Consider the following 12,934-nt stretch of genomic DNA (forward strand, 5'->3'; position numbering starts at 1 on the left):
CAAACTGCAGCATTTTGACTGTTTTAGTAAGAACAGGAATTAAACTGCTCCCATGTTATCAACTTAAAATTAAATTGGTAAACACTTTGGGCTCCATTATCCATTCTGTTACCAGTTTTACGTCAATGTAACTCCACAAAGGAGTTATACTCATGTAAAGCTGGTATAATGGAGGGGGAAGCCAAGCCCTTTAAAATTAAAGTTTCAATAAACCATGTGGAATAATAAATCCTAGTGTTCAAGGTCTACCTGTTATAACTTCACACAAGAATAGAGATGGAGAGCTGCACCAGACGTTGATTGATGTCACAGATCTCAGTGCTTGTGAATTTTTGACATTTCCGTATTGATTGCTACCACAGCTTTAGGCATTAGAGTTTATTAAACCAACCATTTCTTGGCTGTTACATTTCAGGTGGGATTCCATTCGTCTTGACTGGAGAGTTTTTTCAGCAGTCTCAAAAGCCTGCCGCATTTGTGATAGCTGGGACAGTCAACTGGCTCTCCAACTTCTCAGTGGGACTTCTTTTCCCTTTTATTCAGGTACACACCATGCACAATTAACTGTATGATAATTGAATTAATAGTTTATCATCGGGTCATTGTGAAACTTTCTTTGTTGTGAAGTGGAATGAAACCTGCACCTCCTTTTGATGCATTTTGGTGTGTCAATTGTAAATGTATGTTCTGCTGAAGCTCCACTTAACGGAAAGTGAGGAGGAAAATATTTATTATATTGTGGGCTTCTGAACAATAGCTTATTTCTGGTGGGGAAGGTGGGTGTGATGGGATCCCCCCAGGGTGCAGCCTGGGACCAGGATGCTGCCTGGGACTGTGCCCCCTGAAGTCTCCCCAGCCTGGGCTGTCTCTCACAATGCCTTGCTAGTCACCAGCAGCAACCCTTCCAGGCGCTGTGATCACTCAGCACAACCACATGTGGAGCCTCCACACCCAGCTGGATTGCGTGAATGCTCCCAGAGCCACTCACGAATCACACGGAGAAAGGCACCAGAGCCAAATTCCCCCAGCTCCCAGCACTGTACCCCAGGAATATACCGTCTTGCACAGCTCAAGATGGGCAGTGCAAATTTATTAATTGGTTCACCGTTTCAACAATGGAAAGTGGATATACACCAGCCATTGTCAAACCAGATTTGCACCACACTTCATACAAACTCACTGGTAAAGATAAACAATTAAACAAATGTATTGACTATAAAAGGTAGATTTTAAGTGATAGGCAACAAGTCAGAGTCAGTTACCAAAAGAAATAAAATATAATCACGCAGTCTAAACTCTCAACCCTATTAAACTGGGCAGCAACTAGATTAAGCAGTTTTTCTCACCCCACTGGATATTGCAGTCCGTAATATACAGGTTTGTTCCTTAAACCTGGGCCAATCTCCTGTGTTGAATCTTATCTTCTTCTCAGTGTCTTGGATGCTTGCAGCATACGTGGGGGCAGGAGAAGGGCCCAGTATGTGTCCACTTTGTCTGTTTTATACCCTCAGTCCATGTGCTTGGGGAGCACAAGTCCAGGCATGTCTGGGAGGCATTGCTGAGGGCTTGTCTACACTGACAATTTACAGCACTGCAACTTTCTCGCTCAGGGGGGTGAAAAAACACCCCCCTGAGCGCAGCAAGTTTCAGTGTGGTAAAGTACCAGTATAGAGTGTGCACCAGCGCTGGGAGCCACGCCCCTCGCAGGGGTGGTTTTTTTAGAGCGCTGCGACCACACAAGGCACATTAAAGCACTGCTGCGGCAGCACTTTAATGTTGCCAGTGTAGACTAGCCCTGAGTCTCTCCAAGCAAGGTTGAGCAATTCCCCTGGTGTGGCCTCATGCAGGTGAGTCATTGCTTCGTAGCTCCCTTGCTGGACAATGGCTGTCGATGGGTTGTTTGACACCCCACCCGGGCGTTGGCTACTTTCCTTGCTGTTGCCTCTGGGGAGCTAATATCTGGCTGATTCCCCATCTTACAGCATGTTTTAGTGACCACGATACAACGCAATTCTCATAACTTCATATGCATTAATGATACACATGTACAGATAGAGAAATGACTTTCAGCAGATCATAACCTTTCCCCTGATACCTTACAAGGCATGCTTTATATGTAAGATTATGATTATATGAAAATGAGGAATTTGGGGTCCCCCAAGGTATAGAATGTCACAGTGGGGACTTAGAGAAGGAGAGTTTTATGCTCCCAAAAAAATGAATGATGACCTTCAAAGAAATTATGAACATGGGTGATAAATGGGGACTTCAGGTTTGATCCAGTACCCATTGCAGTCAATACCAAGACTCCCATTCACTTCAGTCAAATGGGATTTTGGATAGAATCATAGAAATGTAGAACTGTAGGGCTCAAAGGGACTTGGATACTAAGTATATCTAGAAGACCATCCCTGACAGGTGTTTGTTTAACCTGTTCTTAAAAATCCATTGACGAGGATTCCACAACCTCGCTTGTAAACCTATTCCAGAATTTAACTATCCTTACAGTTCTTTTCCTAGTGTCTAATCTAAATCTCCCTTGCTGCAGATTAAGCCCATTACTACTTTTCCTACCTTCAGTGGACATGGAGAACAGGTGATCACCATCCTCTGTATAACAACCCTTATGATACTGGAAGACTTATAAAGTCCCTCCTCAGTCTTCTTTTCTCAAGACTAAGCATGCCAGGTTTTTTTAACCTTTCTTCATAGGTGAGGCTTTCTAAACCTTTTATCATTTTTGGTGCTCTCCTCTGGACTCTCTCCAGTTTGTTTACATCAAGCCTTTTGTCCGCTTTGTCAGCCATATACTTATTGCAGTTCTACGTGTGTAGCAAGGTCTCTCCAAACATGGCAAAGGACCCTGTTTCTGTTTCCCTACTTTCAGGCAAGCTGGTGGGCCAGTTCACTGGACAGTGCATCAGTGAATCTATCACCAACGACAATATTTCAGTCCCTTTCCCCAGGGATGCATTTATTGTTCAAACACAGCTAAATGTTGGTCAAAAGAGGTAAACCAGGTCTTGGCCCTCCTAAAGCCTTTGTCTCAGAGGTCTTTTGCTGCTACCTATCTAGCAGGTATTCCCAGCCAGGCCTTTCATCTGGCTGGTGTGGCAAGCCCTCCTTACCAGGTTATTTCCTGAGTCTCCTGCATGAGCATCCCTTCTCCCTGTAAGTGAGCTGCTTGTTGACCTTTTATCTCACCAGCTGGGATGCAGCTAGTTAATCACAGGTGGGGACTAAACCCAGCTTCCTTAAAGGGTCATCCCACCCTGTGATAACATGATAAAAGCGAGATTCACAATTACAAAGCCAAAGTAGTGACACCATAATTGCCTGTTACCATTTTAAGTGGACACAAACAGAAAATGTTTTAGGGAAAAGGAAGCAGAAGTTTTTCACATCTAATTGTTGTCCAGAGGGGAATTGTTCTGGAAAGTCTGAGGCTAATTGGACAAGTCCTTTCTGGGTAATGAGATTTAGAATAAGTGGTGGGATTTTTTAATTTCTGAAAATTGCTTTTTGTGTCTACTTATAACTGAAAAAATACTTGATGTAAAATGTGTACTGTTTCTGCTAGACATTTATTCTCAGTGAGAGTAGCATATAGGACATCTTTTCCCAAGTAGCACCAGTTACATTTCTTTGCATGAATTCTAATTTATGTGAGAGATCTGGAAACTGTTATAAACACTGACCCAGCTAATCAAATCTTGCATTTAAAAGGAGTGGGGGAGGTCTTTAGCCTTTTGATTACTAAGAACACCTTCGAAATGTAAACTGAATACAAAGATCCCAGTCCTTTGAACCTTTTCTACTCCTTAGAGGTGAGTGAATAACTGATGTTTTGGCTTTTGGGCTAAACTGAAAAATCCAAAAAAACCAAATCTGAACTGTTTTTTCTCACCAAAACAAAAAAATAGGGGGTGGGGGAAATCATCTTGGGTGAATGAAGACATTTTAAAAATGAAATGTTGACTCAAAATGACATTTTCTAAATGAAAAAGATCGATTTGAAACTAAATGTCAAAATGGCTCATTTTGAAAATGTTGAAATGAACTGTTTTGACTTTTTTTTTTAAAACAACTTCCTCATATTTTCGTTGGCCAAAACTTCATTTTTTGGTAAATTTATCATTCACCAAAATTTTTTGCCCAGCTCACTGTTGCCATTGACTTCAGTTAGACTGCTCACAGTAATAAGCCCTACGAGCCTGATCCAATCCTCAGTGAAATCAGTGGGAGTCTTTTCATTGGCTTCACTTGGTATTGAGTCAACCCGTAAAGAGTAAGGATTTGCAAAAAGTACTATGTGCTTCCTAACTCTGCTCCCGTTGAAGTAACTAGAACTCCCATTTTCTTCAGTGGAATTAGGCTAATGCTTTGTGATTTTGAAAATCCAACCATAATTGTGTACATTTGTCAGGGCAATTTTCTCCTAAAAATCACGCTTTTTTTCAGATTTTTCTTGTAGGGATATTCAAGGTGCCCCGTGTTTGTACCCTCGTTTCTGCTTCTTGAGCTCTCACTTGGAGACTGCCCTTCTGGCAGCCCGATCTGAATTGTGTAGCTCAGGCACATCTCTCATTTAATGTAGTCCGTGATCATCTTTGCTAGATTGTATTATATGTATTCTGTGTTTCTGCTAACCCCTCATCATAGGTCATGCCCTGAGTGTTAACTGTTTAAAAAGGCACTATGTAGATCTCAGCAGCTAAAAAGTGATTGAAATTCTTTGGTTTTTCATCTATATACTAACATTTTTCTAGTGATTTCATGTTGTCCTGGGAAATCCATAATTTAGCTTAATGAAAAATTCTACTTTTTCATGACAAAAATACATCTTCAGTTATACTGAAGGCAACGTATACTGCTGTTTTTGTCGGTTTGTTTTTGTTGATAGAGCTTCCTTACAATTTGAAATCAGATGTATGTACATGAAAACAGAGTTACTTGGGTTTTAATTTTCTTCTAAGATTATTCATGAAAGTGACCAGTAATGCCTTCCTCATTCACAAAGTTAGAGAGAATAAATCAGGAATTTAAGAATGGTCTTCCTTAACTTTCTCTTTGTCCAGCTCTTTCAGTCAGGTTTGTTCTCTGAATTACAGCATCTACCCATACTTCATTACAGAGTCAATAGCCTCATAGTCATTTCCTGGTTAAGGGTGTTTTAATTTTGTTCTTATAGCATGACTTAAAAAAACCTTATCAATGCTTGAAACATCTTAACAAAATGAATAATCCATTCAATCTGTTTAAATTTTAGTATGATTGCTCCATGCATTTTTTCAATAATTTGTTTTATAAAGCAACAAGAAGAGGCAGTTATTTATACATATTTTATACTTTTCACAACCGTTTTATGTTAAAAATTTTTGGGGAAAATGTGTAAAATATTCATAGCTATTGAAAATTAATTGGCAGTCAATTCTCCAAAATGTCACCTAATAATTAGTTTGAATGTCAAAATTTCCCCCATCAATCCCTGTAGTTAAATTTAGTGAAGTAAGATAGCTACTTGCCTGACCCATGCACTAAAACGTGGAGTTAAGATTCTAAAGCAAATGTATAATTGAAAATATTATATGGGTTCCCATCCAATTGTAGAATATTGAAAGTAGAGTAATTTGTTTGTATCGATTTCTTAAATTGGTTTCAATGTGATAACTATTTTAAGAATTGAAAGTTAGAGGGAAAGTCAAAATTAAGTTTAAAATGGAAAGCAGTACATTATAAGGAAATATGCAAAGTGTATTTGATGTGCACATCTGAATACTACATTATAATCATATCACTGCAGTGCAAAAAAAGTGTGGCTCTAATGTTTTCCAAACTGCTATTTGTTGCTCCCTCTTTATTACACAAACTTTGTGGATTAGCTACCCATTTCTAAATAACGTACGTTTTTTAAAACTTTTTTTCTCTGGCTATATTCTGCTACGATGAAAAACTGAAAACTGTTATGGTCCAATGAAGACTTTTTATTCTCTTCTCAAGGAGTCTGCAACTTGAGAGTCTTTTAACATGTCCCTGCAGTCCTTTTCTACTGACAGATGGCAAAATTCTATGTTTATCTGCTCACATCTTTGTTTGCAGGGACAGCTGCTCAGATTGAGCTGCGAGGTTTAGGTATATATAGTATTTGCAACAAGAAAATTAAGAGGCAAAGCCATAATATCTTTTAAATAACAGATGTCAAAAACATTCATTGTTTTATGCATTAAATTTATTAGCTTAAAATTGTAGGAATTGTGATGTCTTCATCACATGTGATCTTGTAACTTTTTCCTATACAGACACAGGATAAAAATTGTATTTCTCAGTCTGGAGGCATTTCAGACTTCTCTTCATCACTTCAGGAGACTGCCTCCTGAGAGGTGTTCAGTGCTCTCTACACCCTCTAATTTAATTGGGCATTGAGGACACTCCATAGTTCATAGGATTGGGCTCTGAAGACAAAAACAGACCTTGAGGGAAAATCCCTGCAGCTGCAATAGTAATTTTTAAAGCTGTATTTTTATTTTAAAATACTTTGGATAAAGTGGTGACAACAACTTTTTATCACTCTTGGATTTAGCCTCATAAAAATGGCCATATTGGGTCAGACCAAAGGTCCATCTAGCCCAATCTCTTGTCTTCTGACAGTGGCCAATATCAGATGCTTCTAAGGGAATGAAAATAACAGAACAATTATCAAATGATCCGTTCCCTGTCGACCAGTCCCAGCATCTGACAGTCAGAGGTCTAGGGACACCCAGAGCATGAGATTGCATCCCTGACCATCTTGGCTAATAACCACTGAGGGACCTATCCTCCATGAACTTATTCTTTTTTGAACCCACTTTTACTTTTGACCTTAACAACATCCCCTGCCAACAAGTTCCACAAGTTGACTGTGCGTTATGTGAAGTACTTCCTTTTGTTTGTTTTAAACCTGCCACCCGTTAATTTCACAGGGTGACCTCTGGTTCTTGTGTTATGTGAAGGGGTAAATAATACCTTTTTTTCCACCCATTCATGATTTTATAGACCTCTATCATATCCCTCCAGTTGTCTCTTTTCCAGGCTGAACAGTTCCGGTCTTTTTAATCTCTCTTCCTAGGGAAGCTGTTCCATACCCTTAATCATTTTTATTGCCCTGATCTAGACCTTTCCCAGTTCTAATACATTTTTCTAAGTTGGGGCAACCAGAATTGCACACAGTATTCTAGGTGTGGGCATACCATGGATTTATATAGTGGCATTATGATATTTACTGTCTTATTATTTATCGCTTTCCTAATGGTTCCTAACATTTTGTTAGCTTTTTTGAATGTCGCTGCACATTGAGAAGATGTTTTCAGAAAACTATCCAAAATGACTCCAAGATCTCTTTCTTGAGTGGTAACTGCTAATTTAGACACCATCATTTTATATGTATAGTTGGGATCATGTTTTCCAATGTGCATTACTTTGCATTTATCAATATTGAATTTCATCTGCCATTTTGTTGCCCAGTCACCCAGTTTTATGAGCTCCTTTTGTAACTCTTTGCAGTCTGCAGTGGACTTAACTATCTTGAGTAATTTTATATTGTCTTCAAGCTTTGCCATATCACTGTTTATTCCTTTTTCCAGATCATTTATGAATATGTTGAACAGCGCGGGTCCCAATACAGATCCCTATTTACCTCTCTCTATTGTGAAAACTGACCATTTATTCCTTTCCTTTTTTTCCTATCTTTTAACCACTTACCAGTCCATGAGAGGACCTTCCCTCTTATCCCATGAGTGCTTAGTTTCCTTAAGAACCTTTGGTGAAGGACCTTGTCACAGGCTTTCTGAAAGTCCAAGCACACTATATCCATTGAATCACCCTTATCCACATGTTTGTTGATGCCCTCAAAGAATTCTAATAGATTGGTGAGGCATGATTTCCCTTTACAAAAGCCATGTTGACTCTTCCTCCATCAAATAACGTTCATTTTTGTGTCTAATAATTCTGTTCTATACTCTAGTTTCAACCAATTTGCCTTGTATTGAAGTTAGGCTTACTAGCCTGCAATTGCCATGATGGCCTCTGGAGCCTTTTTTAAAAATTGGTGTGTCATTAGCTATCCTCTAGTCATCTAGTACAGAAGCTGATTTAAGTTAAAGGTTACATACCACAGTTAGTAGTTCTTCAATTTCAAATTTGAGTTCCGTCTGGTCCTGGTGACTTAATCCTGTTGAATTTATCAATTTGTTCCAAAACCTCCACTGTTGACACCTCAGTCTGAGAGAGTCACCTAAAAAGAATGGCACAGGTGTGGGAATTTCCCTCACATCCTATGCAGTGAAGACCGATGCAAAGAATTCATTTAGCTTCTCCACAATGCCCTTGTCTTCCTTGAGTACTCCTTTAGCACCTCAATTGTCCTGTGGCCCCACTGATTGTTTGGCAGGCTTCCTCTTCTGATCATCTATACAGTAACTCCTCACTTAACGTTGTAGTTATGTTCCTGAAAAATGAAACTGTAAGTGAAACGATGTTAAACGAATGCAATTTTCCATAAGATTTAATGTAAATGCGGGGGATTAGGTTCCAAGGAAATTTTGGGGGGGCAGACAAAAGGCATTATAAACTGTACAGTACTGTACTGTACTGTGGTTGGGAAGTGCCCCTGGCTTACCCCACCCAGGCATAGCCCGCTGCAGGCAAGGATGCTAGGAAGCACCTTCGCAGCAGCAGCGGCAGCTTCCCTGGAAAAGAACAGGTGCCGACTTTGCCGGGAATGCTCCAGGCCCACCTCTTCCTGTCCCCGCTCCACTCCAGGCTCACCTCTTCCCACCCCCACTCCACCTCCTCTCTGGAGCATGCCTCATCCCCGCTCCTTCCCCCCCTCCCCCGAAAGTTCTAAGCACCGCCAAACTGCTGTTCGGCAGCGCTTAGGACTTTCTGGGGGGCGAGGGGGGGGGAGGGGAGACGCAATGCTTCCCCGCCCTTCCCCCTCCCTCCCAGAAAGTCCTAAGCGCCACCAAACAGCTGGTAAGCGGCGCTTAAGATTTTCTGGGAGGGAGGGGGAGGAGTGGAGATGCGGCACTTCCCTGCTCCTCCCCCTCGCTCCCAGAAAGTCCTAAGCACTACCAAACAACCGTTCGGCAGTGGAGGAAGTGCTGGGAGGGAGGGGGAGGAGGCAGAGAAGAGGAACTTGTGCAATGCTCCCTTGTAAAGTCGCTGCTCTTCCACAGAATCTTACAAGCAGTGGACAGAGCAGGCAGCCAAATGACATTATAAGGGAGCGTTGCACAACTTTAAATGAGCATGTTCCCTAATTGAGCACCAATGTAACTTTGAAACAACGTTAAGCGGGAGGACGTTAAGTGAGGAGTTACTGTATTTTTAAAGTAAATGCACTGTACTGGGACATGAATCTCAAACTTCTGAGGGCCCACTCCACTTTGGTACTTAAAGCTAAGGATTTTGCAGATAAAGGAAATCACTGCTTTCTATTATTTGTTCAAACCTTGAGGAAGGGCATTTTTTTCAAATACCGTAGAAATAATATACTGAGATTCAGCATTTGCTTGGAGAGCTGGAAATCTTACTGAATACATTCTATCTAAACAGAGCAAACTAAAGTCCTAATCTTGCAAAGACTGATGCAAATGTTTAACTTTACACACATGAGCAAGGGATTACTGACATCCATAAAATTAATTATCAGCCTCAGTCTTCCCCAAACTGGGACCTAAAACCCTCAACATCCTGCCCCAATCTCGTGGGAGTAAATTAAAATACTAATTTGTTTATTTCTGTATTAATGTGATCATTTAGTAGAGGGTTTATTGTCTTCAATATTACAATTATTTATTTATTTATGCTCAGCTCTAATTATTTAATTATTTCACTTGCCAAAAACTGTATAAGCATAATATAAAAACAGCAAATGACATGAGTTTAAGAACAAGCAATGTTGTCTTTTATGTAACTGTAATTACTGTATCAGTTCCACACTGGCTGGCCAAGACTTTCAAAAATGTGTTCCTAAAATTAGTTTCTTAAATCCGTATTTGGCTATCTCAATAAATTGGTTGATTTTCTGAGCACCCAACAGAACCCAGTGAAGTCAGTGGGAGCTGAGTGTGCTCAGCATGTCATAAGAGACATTCACCATCTGGCAGGATCAAGCCCTAACTTCTTTCTTAAACACTAACTTCACTCATTTACTATAGATAATGATCTTGCGCCAATCCCTGCTTCTGCCCTGCACTAGAATTTTGATAATGACTGTTGGAAATCATCCATTATCTGAGTGTTGGGCAATGTCCTTTGAAAATCATATTAAAGCATCTTGTGGGTTTGGAGGGCACATAAAGTCCTAACGAGAGCTGTGTGAAATGAACCCAAACCATTTTTCCCCCTAAATATTGGGGGATTCAAAAAGTTTTAGAAATACATTTAAATTTCAAACATTTTTAAATTATTATTTTTTAAATTTTTTTAATAAAATCCAAGGAAATTTCAAAACAGAAAGTTGATTCAAATCAAAAACTTGAAATGTTTCATTTCAAAACTGTTAAAACATTTTCTATTTGTTTACAAATTTTTGAGTGTGTTTTCTAACTGAGTTTCATGAAATTGACATGAACTTGCTAATGTTGTACTATCACCAAATCTGTATTTTTCACTGAAACAAGTTCTGGTTGAAAAATTTTGCCCATCTGTATTTCTAACTACACTTTTGATGTGACTAAAACAAAGCAAGTCTTTGAAAATCTGGCCTGCCGTATCAATCTTTTTTCTCCTGTGTGAAATTACTTCAAAAACTAAAGAAGTGACCAAAACAAATCTTGTAAAGGCTTGTATTTCTCCTGGACCATATAAATAATACATTGGTGAATACAGTTTCTTGAGATCTAAAGTATGTGTCTCACGTCCCAAGCATCAGGTCATCCAGACAAGTAGTATTCATAGGCTCACTGCTCAAACGCATAGGATCAGGCTAGTATAAATGTCTTTAGCCATTGCCTTTCAAATAATTTTTCAGGGTTCTTGAAAGAGGGTGGAGGATATAGTGCCTCGTAAGAAGTTATCTTTATTCATTTTAAAGAAGGCATGTTGTCAGAAATGGGATTCTTAGAAAATCCATGAGAGAGATCGTAGCTCATTCTAAGAAATCTGTCAGGTTGAAATGTTGAACTCAGTTATGTCTGTTTTCCTCTCTGTTATGTACCAAGTCCAAATGTTGTTTGCTAAAGGTTCTGTTTTGGGGGATGCATAAGACATGAAAAGGTTTACTTTATGATTTTCTTTTCTGGTTAAATAACGAGTTGGACAGTACTATTCAGAGCTAAGTGAATACAACAAAAAGATTTGAACAAGTATTTACTTACATTTCAAAATGAGTTCACTTGCGCAGTGTCCTTTATGTTCTTTACCCAAACATTTAAGTAATCAGTTTAATGATCATTATTGTTTGCTGAAAGCATATTTGAAACAGGCATCTGCAAATACTCATTCAAAGCAAATTTTAAATTTGTACATGCCATCATGCATTCATGCTGTCATGTGCCCATCTAGTCAGGGAACAGAGATAATACCATGTCTTATGCGATCAATCACAACTAATCAATACAGCTGAAATATTAGACTGAAATTTTCAAAAGTGCTCCCCATTGACTGAACTCTGCTCCCATTAAACTCAATGGAAGTCACTGGTGAAATTCCCATTGACTAATATTCCTGCGGAGTTCAGCCCTCATTGAGCTTTTTTGAAAATCTCATCCTTAATCTTTAAGTATTTAATAATTGTAGTATATTCAGGATCAATCTATAGAGGGGGAAAAAACTCACCAAAAATTGTAAAACAAATTTGAGGAAACCGTGTTCTTATGTGAGATAAATCATTTGTAGCAAATTTTTCACTCAAGCCTAGTTACAATCAAAGAGAAAGGTGTAATGGGGCAGAAAACCTCCACACAAGATAGGAAGGGATTAGTGGGCTACTGAAGGCCCAATCAACCCCAAATTAGGACACCTGGAGCAGGAAATGGTCTTCAAGGGAGGAGCTTAAAAAGAAGAGCCCTGCTCAGCTTGGGGGATAGGGAGGATACTCAGAGAGATATGGGGTGCTCACTGTGGGCGAGAAGACTGGCTAGGGTCAGAGACCAGTGCCTACCAGTTCTCCTGGAGGAATAGGAAGAGTTTATGTTCCTTCGTACTTGTTTGCACTTTGAGTGCTTCAGAAGCAGTAGGACTGTAAGTGACCAGCCAGAGAGCTAAGTCTCTGCAACCCAGAAGGTGTTGGAGGCTGGGCAGAGCAGTGGGCGAGTTGTTGGGAAACTGAGGTGAGTGGCTGCTGCTGTGACAGACTGACAATATCCTGCAATATCTTGAATGAACTTTATTGAATTAAGTTAATACCTTTGGGGTCCATTGTATTAAAAATGCAATTGGGTATGTGGTATTGTGGAATTGTGTGTATCTCCATGGAAAGGGTGAATAGGAGAACATCAGGAGTGATTAGGCAAATTCACTCAGGTTGTAACATCTCCAGAGAAACCACTCTCCTGGAAACATATGCCTGTATTAGTTCAAAGAAGATTCTCCAGGGTCAAATAGACAAAGCAAGGGATTCTGAATAAATGACCTGGTTTTAAACTTGTTTAGGGCCTTCTTCCTAGTCCAGCATAGGACTGGGCCTGTCCGGATCCATGTTAGGATGGGGGTTAATTCTGGTAAGCTTATTGGGGTGTGTGCAGGTTCTTTTATTGCTTTTAATATGTTTTCTCTGTAATGCTTTTTACCTGAATAATGAAGTAGGCTTGCATAAACTCATAGATTTAAGGCCAGAAGAGACTGTCATGATCATCTTGTCCAGTGGTTCTCAAACTGTGGGTCAGGACCCCAAAGCGGGTCGTGACCCCATTTTAATAGGGTCACCAGGCCTGGCTTAGACTTTCTGGGTTCC

General features: G+C 39.8%; 1 protein-coding gene across 1 annotated transcript in view; it reads left to right on the forward strand.

The window, feature by feature from the left end:
* Positions 1 to 12,934, forward strand: part of SLC2A9 (solute carrier family 2 member 9) — a 160,147-nt gene that overhangs the window by 125,444 nt on the left and 21,769 nt on the right. The window contains exon 11 of the mRNA XM_026648045.2: positions 416 to 543. Within this exon, the coding sequence (XP_026503830.1) occupies positions 416 to 543 (128 nt within the window). The remainder of the gene's footprint in view (positions 1 to 415; positions 544 to 12,934) is intronic.

The sequence above is a fragment of the Terrapene carolina genome, unplaced genomic scaffold, assembly GCF_002925995.2.
Source record: "Terrapene carolina triunguis isolate 2854851 unplaced genomic scaffold, T_m_triunguis-2.0 Scaffold66, whole genome shotgun sequence".
In the NCBI taxonomy this organism is placed as follows: Eukaryota; Metazoa; Chordata; order Testudines; family Emydidae; genus Terrapene; species Terrapene triunguis.